The following is a 17,981-nucleotide window of genomic DNA, read 5'->3' on the forward strand; positions in this document are numbered from 1 at the left end:
GTGGTGTGTAAGTTTTATTATAAAGGCATTCTTTTTTGTTATCAAGGCATAAATAATTAATAGGATTATTCAAATCGACATTTAAGTAAACAAAGTTAGTTATGAACTATAAATAATTACTTTACCTCTTCATAAAACTTTAATTGTGGCACTGGTTCTTCTGACGTTTGTTCACAAAATTCCTTAAATAATAAATAACCTGAAACAAAAACAACAATTAGGAATGTGCCTTTACATACACTGACCTCACATAATAACAAAAATATTATAGGTTTGTTTTTTTTTTAATTGTAGGAACATAAATTATGTCAGAATGTTTCCTACGTCATCATAAAAATGATTATCCACATGAAATAAAAAAAGGAAATACTTATTAACATTGTTATCAGTCATTTAATGGCTATATCAAAATGACTGTAATTGTCAGGTTATTAGGATCTAGACGCTAAATCGATCGTAAACTCATAAGCGTTTTACCTAATGTCCAATTATCACGTCAAATGGTACGACCAAGTATCAATTGCGTCTTTAAGGCCGTACCTACGTAAGACTAACCAAACCACGCATTTTAGTACATAAGGCGGCATATCTACGTAAATGTTTTGGAATCTTATTCCGCTATATTAGGTGCTATATTGCAACAACATGTATAATCTGATGTGCTGTCGACTGTACAAAATATCATCACGCAGTAAATTTTATGACGTAGCAATGAGTTGTTGTTAGTGACATGTAGGTAATTCTTGCTAATTTTTGTCTCTATCGCTATTCGATAGAGAGAGAAACTCTTTAGTTCTGATTGTTCCGAATTACCTACATATTCAAATCTTAATAATCAAAAGGATTGATTGGAGCGCGAAGAGTTAAAACGGCTATTGCGATTTATTACTTAGAACGAAAAAAGCTTAAAGATGTCTGAGAGCATTTGCGCATCAGTGATGTTTCGACACCTCTAGTTAAATCAAATTTAATTATGATGTTATTAGTAAAATTCGTAGGTAATAAACGTAGTTTTAAGTCTCTCAATAGATTTGGTTTAATTTTTATTTTAGCGTATTTATATTATTTCGAAATAAAAAAACTTGCATACTTATCTCTAAATAAACATTACGAATCAAAGTAAACAATTGTGGTATTCGTTCAATCGGTACAACTTGAATGAACGTAATAACCACTTACCGCAGCGCACGCAGCGAACACTAACATTTCATGGTAATAGATCTCTGTCACTGGTCACTGTCATAGGAACCATTATTTTACCGTTTTATGAACTTTACGTATGAATTAATCAAACGTCATTAGAAATAATTATCATAGTATCGTAATTTATTTATTATTCAGTGTTGAATTGTAACACCGGCATACAATATCAATTTAGATAAGCTGGATCAAAAACCAGTCTTTTATCGTAATATTAAAACCATTTTATTAGCTAAATCCGCTACTGTGCCCGCATTACGGCACGATCATATGCCCAAAACTATTCAAGCTTAAACTCAATATTTTAATTCAATCAAAGGTATCTTTTCTCTATTTAACTGTTAATTAAATGATTTGCTACAGAAGCGATCTGGGGCCAAGTCATAGTAAGTAATTATACATTATGCGAGCCGCAGACCGCATCCAGTGTGGCAAATCCTTCAAATGTATGAGTCCACATTATCTATGTAGTTTCAAACTACGGGCCTAATACAGCAGACGACAAGTACTTATCAAAAGCAACTACAAATGATATCTTATAAGATTTTAGAATAATATTTAGGGCTCTACCAATAAACTATGCCACCGTATAACACGGATATCGGCCGTCAGTCATCGTGACGCTCAAAATAATTACCGATTGCAACATATCATCGACCGGTATATTTACACAGATCTAACAAATCGACCGCATTTTTGCAAATAAAAATAGTATCTCACAGTTCCCAAAGAAATAGCTCACACCAGAAATTATGAGATTGTAGACGTAGAGCGATAAAATAACACTAATTTCTAGGGAAATGGTTGGTCCTTAATAATTTGACGCTATTATGTCTTAATCTGTGTTATGTTACATCATTAACGGTTGTTATAATTTTCACTACGATGATATGATATAAGATATTTTTCATTAATATAAGTAGCGGTTTCTTCATCAACAGTAAGGATAAGAATCAACATAAATGGACTTTCCATAAGGAGCATTGTAAGCGTTGGGAAACCGCTGACTCAAAGCGTAAAAAACATTCAATCAGGTGAGTGAGGTGCATGCAATCCAAGAGCTTCCTCGTTGTGGATAAAAAAATATTTGATAAATATTGATCATAAAATCATGTTTGACCATATTGGTTCATTTTGTTACTTAGCTGTAGGAATCCAAAAAATGCAAAGAACTCTACCTACATTGCCGTGATTTGGGCCTCTTTAATTTTATTTTTGCCTTTTCTGGAACCTCTCAGCTTTTGATAAGCTCGTTCGTATTAATTACATACTTAGGAGCTCCAGTATTTTGTTAAAGTTATAGTAAAATCATTTTCATAGTGATGTAAAACGTATCCCGCATGAAATGAAAAAGTTATTGAAATTATTGACAGCGTCGGCAACCCAATAGGAGTTTGTTCCACGTATAGGGCTGTTCAACGTCCAGTGCAGTACCCGATAAAGTTATTTACTGCAAGTGGAACTGGGGCCGTCGTAAATTGCGTTGTTAACTCATCCCGGGAGCTTTGCTCCGCGGAAATATGAACACTTCTATAGTATAAGAGGTGCTCGTAAGTATTTAGGTGCTCTATGTCAGGCAATCACAATTGATAAGAGCCTTAGATAATCACAATTTGATTACCTTATTTAATAAGAGGTTGCTTTTCCTCTGTAAAATTGCCATAGCATAAGCAAGCACAAAATGTGGCATATAAGCGACATTTTGGGAAAAAAACAAAATCGGGCAAGTGTAATTGTAATTGGTATAGTTACGCAATAAAAATAAAAATTACGGAATATCCATATCATAATTGCATGGATTAGGGTCTTGAATTCTTGATAAGACAATAGGCCAACTTCTGTGACGCACCAGAAATCAGAAAATCGAGGGTCTATTGTAAGCAAATAGGTAATCTTGCCCCAGTCTCTCCCCACTGAAATTATATTACAAAGGGATACTGCGTGACCTGACCACCTCCTGTCGCTTGTCTTATATGCCTCTCTACCTTAAATTTGTTCTAAACGGTAATAATAACGTAGATAGTCCGATAAAATATATTAAATTAGTGCTATAAATAACATATCAGCACTAAACATTTGATAACCGATAGATAACACTGATCTGTGTGGACTGGTAACGTTTGTTGAGACGCGACGAACTGTGAATCTTGCATTGTTCGCTGGTACACCAGACGCCAGCTCGCTTTCCATTCATAACGCCACGGAATTGTGTTAAACTGACGTAGATAGGAATTGCGTGAATCAGTCATCATGACGCACGTGTAAAGTAACACTGGTCTCTTTGGTTAAATTGAAAAACTAAAATCTAGACTTTTACTATCGTCCATGATGTCTGCGGATTTCAGGTAGGTTCTAACTTGGTATGAAGACATACAACGAGGTATAAACTGAAGAAAGCAAAACCAATATTCGAATGTACGCCCCGGTTTTTCATTGCGTGTAACTTTGAAAACATACGATGTCCGATAAGATTCGTTCAATGCGAAAGTCTTCAATTTAATTACTGCAGAGATAACGTCCATAATGCCATGAGTCTCATATTGCAAGAACTAATACCGCTTTAATAGTCTAATCAATCGCATCGCCCCACTTTAACAGTATTGTTCCAGTTAGAATATAAGAACAACCGCCGATATACGTCTGCGGGAATAAATAAACCGCTCGCAGCCGAGAGGTGAGAAATAAATGATTATGAAGTGTCTAAATTAATTTCTCAGTGGGACGACAAAACTTGCGCCCGCAGATATGTAGGCGTCATAACATTAATTCCGGTCATGAACCAGGCGAGTTCATAAATCATAACTGATCTCGGAGGGTTTCATTGACGCCCCGAAAAAGTGGAGCGGCCAAATACGTACCCAGTAAGGATGTGTATTATTATCGATTACGAAAAACAATCGAGTAGATTTGATTATAATAATCGATTTTCATGTTTTAACATTCGCGATTTTTTTATGTTGTTCGTCATAGAATGACGCTAGTGCAATTTGTTTTTGCTACATTGTTTTGTGACTAGGTATCTTTAATAATTAATTCAAGCGTTAAACATATATCGCTAAACAAAGATAACCTATCTACCGGCGATTATTTTATATTAAGCAAAACAATCGATTAATTAATTAATCTTTTTAACATACAATGTCACATCCCCAATACCCACCCACTGAAGGTTTTTCTGCGCTCATTTTCTCGACGGGGAAGGAAAGTCTGATAAGTTCTACGCACTGATGTCGGATTTTTATGCAACCTGCGTAACGATGAGTCAATGAGTCACGTTACTTCGCACGAATTCAGTCCGGTTTGACAGTCAGAGAAGTACCATTTACCTTTAGTCATCATCAATATGTAATTTAAATATCGTTAAAGAATGACGTTGAGATTGAGACCGTTGACTTACATGCCATTTCGACGATATTTCAATACACTATGAAATCTGGCTGTTTTTGTCACAATCAGCGTCAAATAGTTCGTGACACCCAGTCCCAAATTAGCCAAAAAGTCCGACAACTCTGTTACATTGGGAATAAGGTTGTGCTGTCAACTTTTTGGCCACTTTGGGTGTCACAAACTATTTGACACTGACTATACCTAGTCTTTTAGTCAAAAGGGGACAGTTTAAAACTCGTTGCAAAATCTGCAAGCTGTCGTTCCTATGCAAGTAAGCAACCGAGATAAACGCGTTGTAGTGCGGATGTCTCTGGAGAAATCTGCGATATCGACACTCCTTGCTTGAGCAAGGGATTGCAAATGTGTTTAGCCACGACAAGAGAAAATCCTCGACACGTATACATCAATACAGATGCCAGACAGTGCACAGCAAAAGAAAGGTATACTTAGCTGGCACACAATCAAAATAAATAATTGTTTACGATGAACTGTTAAAAAGCTTTATTAAGTAGAAACTTCTCCATAATGATCCTAAATTTATTTAGCTAAAGAAAACATTTACAACTGAACATTAGAGAGAGTGATTTTACAACTGCGTTAAATGCTTAGTTTATTCTAGACGATAACGCGCTTTTATCGGGCTACGTAATCGCTCCTCAGTTTTATTTTGCTATGAATCCCTAAGCATAGGTAAACTTTTATTTATTAGTCGAGTCATCAAACTCATCAATGACCTGGATTTCATGGTCCTCTATCTGTACACCATACAACGACTCTACCTACTTTCTTCTCATGCTTGCGTAATAACGAAAAAACCTTTTACTTCCGTTCTTAATCGCATGTTCATCCCCCAGAGATGAGTTCTCGACTCCATGTAAAGACAGACTCTCTGGTTAAATACTCTCAAGCCCGAGTCAGCAATCTCAACTCGCGATGCAAAGCTAGGAAATCGAGTTATATTGAGAAGAAAATTGTACTCAACGACACGAGGTAACTTCATTAGATCCAAGCAATTGTAGGCCGGCGTAATCCAGGGCGTGCGTGCGCAAACGTCTTGGCTGCTTCAGCCCTGCTTACGTTTAATCTTGTTTACGATACGAATCCCCACAAGAAAGTTGCTGCGAAAGTGATCCCATGTTAAACTTATCTAGATCAGCCTTAATCCGGACAAGCAGTTCCTATGGACATAGTGCACGCACGCAAATGAAGCAGTTGAGATAAGCTGGACTTATCTTTGGAATGATATGCATTTTTATTTGATCGACCCGTTTACCGTTTTCGCTATATCTACGGAAAGATTGATAGGGTTGAATATTTGTTGCAGCACTTGTGATAGATATAAAAAAATGTGGGAAACTCCAAAAATACTTGTTCATACCTACATCAGTGTAATCGCAAAATCACCATGGTCCACCGCTGATAAATTATATCAAAATCAAAACAAAACGTCTTATCTAGAGATACCTAAAATGGATGATATTTTTGCACTTACGCATAAAAACAAAGAAAACATCGGCTATTGATGTTTAACTGTTTCCTACTCGAAACAATCGTGATGAAAGAGCAGTCACTCGGACCACTAGCTCTGTGCAAGCTAATAAAACGTATTTGCCGAGACGGGCGCACGCTACTCCAATCCGAGAGCTGTAAAATCTCAGCAGTAATCGCTCGAGATGAAAAGAGCGTCAAAGGGCTCTCAATGTGTTTACAATGCTTCTCTCTGCAAGGTTCAATGGAAATGTGACTGTATGAGACTTCAAATGGGTAGGTAATCTCTTTACGCCAGTTTTAGCGTGTGCAAGAAAACCGTCGCTCCATACACCGTCAGCGTACATCAGATTACACATTTTTGTTGCAAGGTAGCCCCTATTACAGCTACAAGACGTCCATAGTGTTAAGCGTGAAGTAGATGACTGAATAATTACAACTTCAAGCAAAATTCGTCATTACGGAAAAGGCCCTCAAATATTGGGCACGCCTGACTCAAGCAAAGGTCGTACTGAGTAAAGGATGTACCGCAAACTACTAACTGTGCATCAAAACATCTGAGGAACATTAAAGTAGGTCCCTCTCGAGCGCTGTCCATTAAGGCTAGATGACTGCCGAGTAGCGTCCATTAAACAGGGCAAATAACGTAGATTGATACTGCACTTCCTTGAAAAAGTGCCTTTATAGTACTGAGCTGCTACTTACTTTAAACAAAATGGAAGTTTTCACAGGGGTTCTATTAACTTGTTTTAATTAGTTGAATGCCGTTGAAAATAAAATGTTTTATATAGAAACGAAAAGACTAGTTTCCTCTTCTTCTTTTTCTATTTGTATTTTCGTATCAAATAAAGGTTTCCTATTTCTATTTTCTTAAATGAAATAAAGTAGGCGGTACGATTTATGATATTCATCGGCCACATCGTTATTGTTAAATTATAAGTACTAACTTTTTCTATTGTATTCAACTTCACTACAAGATTATTTTGCTGATATCCTTGATCTTAATACGATTAACATATTTATGAAAAGTATTATTTCAATTTTAACCCGGCGCCAATGACGTGAAAATAATTGCAAAGACGATGACCCCGGGTCATATTGACCCACATTTCATCGATCGTTTTTAAGGAAATTGTACAAGTAATCTTAATTTTAATTACTGTCTATGTATATAGAGTTCTTTACTGAGCTAATAAAACAAAAATAAAACGAATACATGAAATAAATATTTTTTTATGAATTTTTAAACAAAGTATGAAAAAATCATGTATAGAAACACATTTGAGTATATATTTTTTATTTTTGGTAAAGATTTTTAGTATTAATAGGAATCAACTATGTTAATAGTAAAAAAGAGATAAAATCAACTTTTTATATGCAGATACAATGAGATCAGTCTTCTACTTCATCATTCAGAGCCATGAAACTGCTGCAACTGGTGCAGTATGTAATCAAATGGTCTGGGCATGTAAATGTGGCATGACGCACTTGCGGGCTTCGTACTAATGCAAGTTCGAGATTATCCGAAGACTGAGTCCCCATTACTTGCGTCTTTTTCACATTCGTTTCCATTTCTAAGTTCTGGCTATTACAGCCTGAAATACTTCAATCTCGTAATCCGACTCTTCCAGCAACGCTACATTCTTGCTGGGTTATTTAACAAAGACATTTTGACTAAAACTTAAAAAAGAACAACATACGCTAGCACTAAACACAAAATAAGCGAATAAAAGTAAGTCACAAAATCACAGCGCCACCGATGACGCCGGGTCATATTGACCCGTTTTAATTTGAAGCCTGTGTATCTCGCTACGCAAGCGGAGTCACAATACGTTAACTAACGGAATGGATTTAGGGAGGTTCTATCTCCAGCTATACGAACGCTCGAACCACAAAATGGACGTAAAAAAAAATTATGAACGTTTGAAAATGCCTCGGGTCAATATGACCCAGCGTCATTGACGCCGGGTTAATGATAAAAAGACACTCACCTAAGACTTGATTAAATATTTTGTCAAAATTAACTTCATTCTTCTTTTCCATATATTTGTGCATAACACTCCGAACACTGAAACAAACAGAAGGGTTATTAGAAAAAGAGAGGTCAACATTAAAACAATAATAACATACAAGTTGGAAATAATCCCCGGAAAATCCATGAAAATTTTCACAAAATAGAACAGTGTCAAAAGTCTTTCCCAAAGTGGGCGATAATGCCCCCTTGTGGGCGCTGCAGGCTTGAAGGGGGGCGGTAAGAGACCCAGAAAAAAAATCGGGACGTTGTGTAGTAGAGGCTTGGGAGGCGTCATTCACTAGGAGGACTCTTAGACACCGACTGAGCACTCGACACTCGACTACAAATGGGGGCGCTAAAAGGAATTCATTCTCAAAGTGGGCAGTAGACAAAATAAGTTTGGGAACCGCTGAAATAGAACGACAGCCACGGGTACATGTGGCGGTATCCAGTTTATTTTTTATATTATTTCATGAAAAAAAGGCCTATGTATTTATTAAAAGTATTACTTTTCGCGATAAACCTCCAGTCGACCTTCGCATTTCATCAATAAGGCATAACAGCGCCTCCGAATCGCAAGTTAAAACGCTGTTTTATCGTTTTGTTTACTGTAACCACGATCACCAAAAGGATTTTTTATGTAGACGACATAGCTTTGGCCTTCTTTACGACGTCTGTAGCCCGAAGCTATGGCACAATGGTCTACAAACTTGTTTGTTGAGACAGCTTTATTGGAAAGGGTTCAAGTTCAAAAAACTTAGGCAATGGCAAAAAAGGCAGTAAATAAAGCGTAAATTCTTCTTAAGATAACATAAAATAAATATTTCACGCCAAAATACGATGAAGATAAATTTATTAACAGCAAACAATCCATTACAAGTAAATAAAATGCTATCTCTGTTTGTTTTGAACAAAAATAAATTTTATCTCTATCATTGGAAATAAAACAAGTCATTAACGAAAATATAAATATTTTTTCCTGCAATCAAGTCCAGCAACACTTAATTAAGCGTAAGTATTATAGTATTATGACGACTATGTAGATAACTAGATATTACAACGGGCTACAATATTTTCAAAATTGTCCAAAACTCAACATTCGCCCTTTGCTTGGATGAAATTGGATCGGATCGCATTCGGATGAAAGTGAAATGATAATTTTTTAATTATTTATTTTCTGGATTAGCACTAGGCAACTAGCACCGTCATCAAGCGTAACAAACCAGACGTGCTGGCGTAAATGGCACACACAAACAGAACTAGTTACTAAAATTGTTTGATATTTATGTTTAAATTTTTGGCCCTCGAACCGTCGCGAAGGTGCAATGTTTGAAAACATCTGAAAGTTTACTGCGTATTTGTGACGTGAAGGACGCGGTGGTTTATGTCGACCAGTCGCTAATACTTCAGAGTAAAAGCTATTCATAACACGAGAATGCAAATGTACGGTTAGAGATTGAAAGAGATTTCACTTTTCAATGATTAAGGCACTTCTTCCTTGGTTTTAAGAAGGTCATAACAAATAAAAACAAAATTCGGACAATAACATTAATAATGTTTAGTAGTAAAAAAAATAAAAAAATCGAAATTCAGAACCACGGCCTGTACCCAGTCTAAGCTGCTTTTTCTAAGTCGTACCTATTGGTTGTTGAAATCAATGTAAAAGATTTTCCTTTAATACATCCACAATAAGCTAAGTTCATTAGGTACATTTTCTGATTTCCCCATAATCCGAGAATAAAAAGTAGAGGCGATCTATTATAGAATTAAAACTTTTCTGATAAAATAAAGGTAAAACTGTTCTTCCGCCTCATAATTTCCTAGAATAAAGAAGTTTAAAACACAGACTAAATCCTGAATCACGAAGTTATACATTTTCTATTTTAATGAATCATAGTCCAACTAATACTTTCGTTAAAAATCTCGAAAGTGGGGTTTTCCGTGAATTTCAGATTCACAACTGTTTTTCCAGCTAAAGTGGATGAGACAATCGAAGCAGAAGTGCTTAACGACTCAAATTTAAGGGTCAGTAACCGACATGAATAAAAATCTGGACTTAATTTGTAGTCACATGTTATTTTTTTAACTTATTTTCGATATCCTACATTCAAGCATAATAATAACGACAGCCGATAAGTAATTAATGAACTTGTTTGTGGTCATTATACTTTTTGCAAACGACTTAGAATCGAAACAAGCTACATGCACAACTACATGTACCATTTAAAAACCATGTTTATTTGGAACAAGAATTTGATATGATTCGAATCGAAAGACATTGCCAACCCATCAGTACTTTACACACGGTAAAGTTAGTAAAAAGGTAAATGTTACAAGTAAAGCGCTTTCAAATGATACCAAACACGGCATATTTATTTTAACTTTATTTTTTACTCTGTATGTTTTGTCCGCTAGAGGGCTTCAAATTAGATTTTGTGAAACCCCATATAGCCTATAACCAGCGGACAATTATTAAGACACTTCTAATATGTCATTTGTCGAATTCTGATAAGTAGTTTAGAAGTTACGAGGGAATAGATGAACATACATACATAGCCTGTCAAAATCATAACCCTCCTTTTGCTTTGCCGTAGTCGGGTAAAAACCCTATCGCATGTCGTAGGAAGTATTTTAATTGTTTTAATTATGCGTCGTACGTACACACCTTGTTGACTGACGTGTTTTAAAGACTAAAATAGAAGGCAATGAATCACAGTATCATAACTGTCGCAGCATTGCGTGATGGGAGGCGATTTAAACTAATAGCACGCGAATCGTGATATGGCCCCTCCGAGTATTATATTGCCACTTGTAGTGAAGTTTAGGACATCTTTTATTTAGCTGTCTAAATAAGTAGTCGTCGTTGTTATTTGGAATTAAAAAACAAGTAGGTATTATTTTAAGAAATTAATTGACGATTATTACGTGCGTGTCAATCATGTTGTTGATAATAAATTGAAATTGTCTGAAGATGATTTCAATCGTAAACTTGAGCGATTGCGATTTGCGATGGCAATGTAGCGAAATAAATTAAAAGGTAAATTTTACAAACAGTACCTACTGTTACTGACTGACAGACAAAGCAGAGCCTACTAAACCCAGAGATTATAATTAAGAGGGTAATTATACTCCCTAGAGGTGCACTAAGGAAGGCTTTTAGAAGGGATTGTCGTCGAAAAGTTCTTAGGGAATGCGAATGCCGCATTTACGTGGTCTCCGCGTAAATGTGCAGGTGGCGACTTAGTAAATTAACGAACAAAACGAGAACAAAGCTTTATCATAGAAAATTCGTAAAAAAATGAACAAGCTAAGATGAGAACCTCCTTCGCAAATGGTGCATTCTTTTAAATTTTCCTTCTTCTATTTTGGAAAACTCTATCAATGAATTAACATTTAACTGAATTTTCCTTTGCCTGGCTGCAAGTGCAACCGTGTGCCTATATCGGATTGCCTTATTTATGTGTGGTTTTTGTTTCCGGAATTAATATTGATAAACATTTATAGCATTTGCATATTTGTAGAATCGTTCTGCTAATTCCAGGAACTAATTGCTAACCCAATTAATGAATTTGCATACTGGGTAATACAATAATGTAATTATAGATAATTTATATTTAGAGTACACAACTAAAATTACCTTATTTTTCCAGTTTATTTTACGCGAGTCCCTAATGGAATACCCATTTGTATGGGCCATCATTCTTTAGTGGGAATTCTTGTTTAAAGTTTACGTAAGCGATGACAAATTACGAGGAGTTGAGCTGTTTCACTCTTCTCCATTACCCGCCTGACAATGTGCCTGTGCGAGACCGGAATAAATATAAACGATGCTTTGGGCAAATAGTGAAGGGCATTAAATGTTGGTTCTTTTTTGATGAAACTGGAAAAAATACTAAAATAAGTCCTTTTTTCCTGTGATGCGGATTTCGCCACGCGTGCGGATTTAATCCACATTCGGGCTGCCCCCATTCTAATATTTCATACAATACATGTTTTTCAATTGTTTTACAATACATGAGCTACACGCAGGCGGACCACATCCATACGCGTGCCAAAATCAGCATCTCAGGAAAAAGGCACTTACGACGAATTTGCAATTCATAAGACGACTGATGTTTACAGAATCAAAGTAAGTTCGTTTCTAAGACACCCCGTTACAGACTTTTTGTCGGCCGATCTTCAATTAAATAACGGCGCGCGCGCATGTGGATTTTGTCACCGTGATAGTATGTCTCTCTTTTTCTCTTATAAAGGTGTAAAATAAACAGATCTTATTTATGCTATCACGGATAATACTGTCACGGCGACAAAATAGTCACCCTTGCGCGCGCCTTAATATTGACATTTTGGCTGCTAAAATAAAGAAAACTATTATTACTCTACAAGCTCTTGCAATCAGCGATAATAGGACCCAAGAAGCAACTAAATGGAGCAACTGTAAAAAAACTAAGTAAGTGGTAAACTAACCACAAAATCAATTTAAGCCCGCTTCCTAGCTGAATGAGATGAGGGACAGTCCCTACCCTAGCACCAAACGTTCATATACGTTTACAATATAATTTGGCAGCTGATGACGAAAAATTCTTGCTTTGCTCTTGGTAACTTGGTAAAGTACCTTGACTTTAGTAGAGGCTTAGAGTTTTTGTTTCAACAAATTATTTTCAAATTTTTATTATTGTTGACTTAGGAGGCCATTTCACTGGGTTATGTTGGGATATTTCCTTCAACACTCACGATTCAGACACAATAACAAATTGAAATTTTCTAACAGTCGGCGGTTTCGAGAAATTTGTGAACGTATTAGATGATTCAACATCAGGAATTCAGTGGTAAGGTTTGTGGTAGAAAAGGGTAGGGATGAGGGCCGATATTGTTGTTCCAGTTAGTTGGAAACCTGTAGTCAGTTTTTACATTCTCGCAGACACGAGTCAAGCTTAGTGGAGGAAAAAAGCCTTGCCTGCTAAATTGCTGCCAATGCCTTTTTAATAATAATTACAATTCTGTTGCAGTGTCGTGCCTAATCACGGCATGCGTGTTAAAACTGAAGTCGGCCCTTGCGCTGTAATGTGAGTGACGTACATACCGTATGAGCAGACAGGTAACAAGTACTTAATATTTCATGAAGCGGGTACTAGTACTTGCTGAAATGAGGAATAAGCGGCTAGTTCGAAAAATCCAGCGTTTATTATGGACAAAATAGCGCATGAACAAATTGAGAGTTTGGAGGTGGACATAATGTGAAAGTATGTATGTCACTGCCTCTGCTTAGGTGATTTGATAAACGTGATATCAAGTGATAAGAAAAGGGGGCAAACCAAAAAAGATAATTAATTGCTCTTTTTTTATCACTATTCTTTCTTACTTAAACATTCACAGTTTGAATAGTTGTAGATTTTAACAACTCTCTGCTGTAGATTCTCCTGTGAAGTAGTTTTCAATCTAGTTTTCGTCGAATTGCTTACTTATAACGTAAGATAATTGTTTCTCCTAACATCCCTACGCATTTATGACCTGCAATAAATAAACGACGACTTACGAGTACGACGTAAGTAATCATACTACGTAAATTATTATCTTCGATCTTTTAACCTTCATAAACTGTGCGCCTCTCCATAAGTCTACGTATTTCTCTTACTTTTTCACTCTTTCTGTCATCAATTCTGGAACTTCCTAATGATGAAAAATGTTCCAAACAAATGCATCTACAAATGATAAGATGCTGGAAAGGCCAATGAGGTAATAATTGCAAAACAAATTCAGCAAAAAAACATTTTACTTTACCATAATGTAGGTACCTTATAACCGTTGTTTAGGACACTGATGCGACACTTGACCTCAATTACGTCAAACTGACGTAAACAGCAATCCAGCGTGAGTAGATTTGTATTACTGATCTCAATTTACAGATAAGGTAGTTGCGTAGACATGAAAGATTAGCAGCGTCTCATCATCGCGACTTTTTAAATAGGTTACTAATATACTAAAGTAGTTCAACATTGTGAATTTGAAACCTGCTCTCCGAATCTACATTCCTAATCAGCACTTTCATTAATATCGTATTTAAACATAGACCGAGATTTTTTTAACAATTACAAACGGAAATACAGGGGGTGTCCCGCAAAGAATGAATCATCAAAACAGGGAAGTATGTTGGTTTTATGCCTAATTAGTACCTAAATAGATGCCCAAAAAAATTTTGAAATAAAATATAAAAAATATTTTGGATAACTTTAGGGCTCGCGCGCACGGGTGACTTTCGTGTCATAATATGAAGGTGACAAAAAAAGTTTCTGTCACTGTCATGTCGCTACGAGCGCGCATCTCCTAAAACTCCATGGACTTGATATGAGTGACGAAAAAGTTACGGCGACAAATTAGATTTAAAAACAATAATAATATGGTATTACACAATACACAATTATATATTTTTGGTTATAAACTATCTAACAATGAATTACATTTCTTGCATTTTATAGCCTACTAACTTTTTTGGAAACTATCTTACAAATAATATTAGATTTTCCTGCCATCGACAAAATGAAATTTTGTCACAGATCATTATAAATTGTAACCTGTTTAAACAACTGTGAAGTTACATCAAAATCCATTCAGTAGTTTTTTCATGCAAAGATAATGAACATACCCATATATCCTCACAAACTTTTCTGTTTTTCTGCTTGTGTATCACTGTTAGCTATATTATATCTTTTGTGTGCCAGAATATGGGTCTACACAACAATTATGTGCAATAAAATATAGAAAGATACCTACTATGAGGCTATGAGCCCCATTTCCTATGAGTGCTAATAACATAATGTACCTAATTAGGTTAAAGTTTGTAATTGTTATTGTTTTTTTGTACCTTATTAATCTGCTAAATGCTAGATTTGGCAGCCAACGTGGGAGCGGTTTCCCTAACCTAGTTATTTTTTACCATAATACTGTATTTTTCAATAAAAAAAATATTTTTAAATTACCATTGAATATTAAACTTTCAGTGGTACTGTCTACGCACGGACATTGCCTGCGGGTAGGGTTGCCAGGTCCAAAATCACAAAAGCCGGACTCTGTTCTTCATTTGGCCGGTTATCATATTCGGTTGCTAACCAACATCCTGATGCGTGCGCTTCATATTATTCTGTGGCTCGACTTTTGCCTGGCACGGCAACCAAATAAAAAGCCTAACAAAACCCGGACAGGCCGGACAACACAATATTTGGCCAGACAAGACCGTAACCGGCTAAAGCCGGACACCTGGCAACCCTGACCTGTGCGGCGTGACCGGATGGATCAGCGAGCGTGCGGCGGCGTTCGGCGACAATGTTCGGTTCGCGAGCGAACGTGAACGAAGACGACCCTAACACACTCTTCAACAACTTTGCACTAAACGGTCTCATCTTGCCATTGTAAATTCTAAATCGAATAGATAACTAATTTTATACAGTCCACTCGTTAGGTATTATTTAATTTATTAACTTCCACTACACATACTATCAAAGGGGATAGAGCAGGTTAATCACCCACTTGCCCGAAAATACTCGATTAACGAATCGTACACAACAAGACACATACTATCGAAGTAACAGGTACCCAGAATGGACAACAAAAAGTTTTTTTTGTCTAGTATTTTTGCCTTGCTTTTCAGTTACAGTGGCCATCAACGGTCAGTTACAGACAGTCAGTTTCAGTTACAGTGGTTCTAGTCTCCTAACCCCAGAATTTTACTGCTTCTTGTTATTTAAACTAATACTAAAATTACTCAGTAATTTATTTAATAGTCCACCTAATTCTTGTATTCAGTTCCATTTACATTATAGACTCAATTGTATATTTTCAGAAAATTAAATCAACAAGCAAGAGTGCATTGACCTCAACAAGTGTTAATGACCTACTTTATAAATAAATAATTTCTAAATTATCTTGTGCTTTTCCTGTAGTTTTAAAGTGTTCTAAGGAGATAAATAAACATCTAAATGCAGGAATTGTAATGTTTATGCCTCTATGCAGGACTTGGGAATAGCTCATGATTACAAAAAGTAGCTATACTGTGTATAATATGTATAAATTACACCTAGCAGGTCTTGCCTTTATCGATTTCATGCTTATTTTTATTATATCAATCGAAGATACGTTTTTTAGAGGTAAATATGAGACGTAGAGACGAGATAAAATTTGTAAACATTGACCTAAAAGCAATAACAATACCATCAAAATAGTTTCATACAATCGATTCTCATACTGGAACTCCTTTACCTTGGATCTGGCAAAACAATTTTTTTGCTAGCCCTCGCTGCTGGAGTGCACTTGGATTTCTCCATAGCCATCAAGTAGCTGACATCTGCCAGCACAGCTTCGAGGTCCGCCATTTTGAGACAGAATTTATCACTCCCACCAGCCAAAAAATAAATAACACTGATCCACAACACAAACACCAACTAAATTTAAGTTGATTTTCAACTGATAGTCATAACCTTCCTCACATGACGACTGTTCACTGCTTCACTATAAATTTGTTGATGAGTGGTGACACATGCTGATCATTTACATTCTCCGGACATATTATGTAAATAGGAACACTTTATTACATTTCTACGGGTTAGATATAATTTTAATTAATTTAATACTCATCTACAAAATGTATTTTAAACGACTATAAGGCAATATACTAAAAAAACACATCTGAAATGATCGAAACGCGTTTTCCAACACCCGTCACTTCCATCCAGTCACTTCGTAACTACCATAGAGAAAAGTAATACATTAGGAAATAGAGAACCCTCTCTGTCAAATTTTTGAACCTACTAATTGACAGCCTGGTGTTAAATTCCCTGTACTTAACCTACGAACGTAACGCTCACATACATACATAGTCCACGCACACATACATACATAAAGTCCACGCACACATACACACAGTTCACGCACACATACACACAGTTCACGCACACATAGGCCCTCATAACCTTCAAAGAATTAGGATTGTTTTTTTGATGTACAATGTAGAATTTTTTCAAATCCATTATTTTGAAAGTATTTATCTTTATGGTGTACGTATTGTATTATTTTCAAAACAATGGATTTGGAAAAATTCTACATTGCACATGGAAATGCAAATAAACAAAAACTTTTCAATTTAATAATTTTACTTTATTTATGAACACACATAATATTATACACCAAAAGCGTCTTTTCGCAAAGTTTTCAACAACACTAAAAAAGCATTTGCACTTTGAGAAAACTCAGATCACTTGTGAACATAACAGAAAGTTTCTTCGCGATTCACGAAGGAACGAACAAAACTCCGATGAACCAGAACAGCAGCAGGTACGAAGAAATGAACTTGAATTTGACTCGACTCTTCAATACTTTAATAGGGCCACAGAACTCATAAACGATGGCTAAGAAAACAAGAATGCATTCAACCTAACAAAAACAACACCGGCCATTTTGGAGGAAAAACAAAGTTGCCATATGTTAAATAGTAATTTCTACTACTCTATTATGTAAATTATAACAAAAAATGTCACCGTTCAGTTTTAAATTAAAACAAATTAATTTCATTTTAAAAAAAGTTTTCACATTGTAATTAACAATATTCTGAAATATATTTTAATTAAGAAAAAAATGAAAATATGAAGGAAACAGGAGCAGCGACATCTAAAGCGTTTTAGGGTAGTTAAAAAGTATTGCTTCCTCATTGTTATAGCATTGCTGCAAAATCTGAAAAGCTTTTAAATATTTTAAGATGTGTTTCTGGAGTCTGGTGGGGTGCTCACCCAGCGTCATTAAGACTTTTATACAATGCTATTATAAGAAGTGTACTTGACTATGGCAGTTTCTATCTAGAGCCTTGTAATTTAGTTGGTTTAAGTAAATTGGATGCGATTCAATC

At 35.8% G+C, this 17,981-nt stretch overlaps 1 protein-coding gene across 1 annotated transcript in view; it reads right to left on the bottom strand.

Annotated features, from left to right (window-relative positions):
- Positions 1-16,824, bottom strand: part of LOC135075183 (G protein-coupled receptor kinase 1) — a 48,740-nt gene extending 31,916 nt beyond the window's left edge. The window contains exons 1-3 of the mRNA XM_063969547.1: positions 16,343-16,824; positions 8,067-8,143; positions 126-199 (exon numbers count right to left, since the gene is read on the bottom strand). Of these exons, the coding sequence (XP_063825617.1) occupies positions 126-199; positions 8,067-8,143; positions 16,343-16,455 (264 nt within the window). The 5' untranslated portion in view covers positions 16,456-16,824. The remainder of the gene's footprint in view (positions 1-125; positions 200-8,066; positions 8,144-16,342) is intronic.
- Between the last annotated feature and the right edge of the window lie 1,157 nt (positions 16,825-17,981).

The sequence above is a fragment of the Ostrinia nubilalis genome, chromosome 10 (assembly GCF_963855985.1).
Source record: "Ostrinia nubilalis chromosome 10, ilOstNubi1.1, whole genome shotgun sequence".
Classification (NCBI taxonomy): Eukaryota; Metazoa; Arthropoda; class Insecta; order Lepidoptera; family Crambidae; genus Ostrinia; species Ostrinia nubilalis.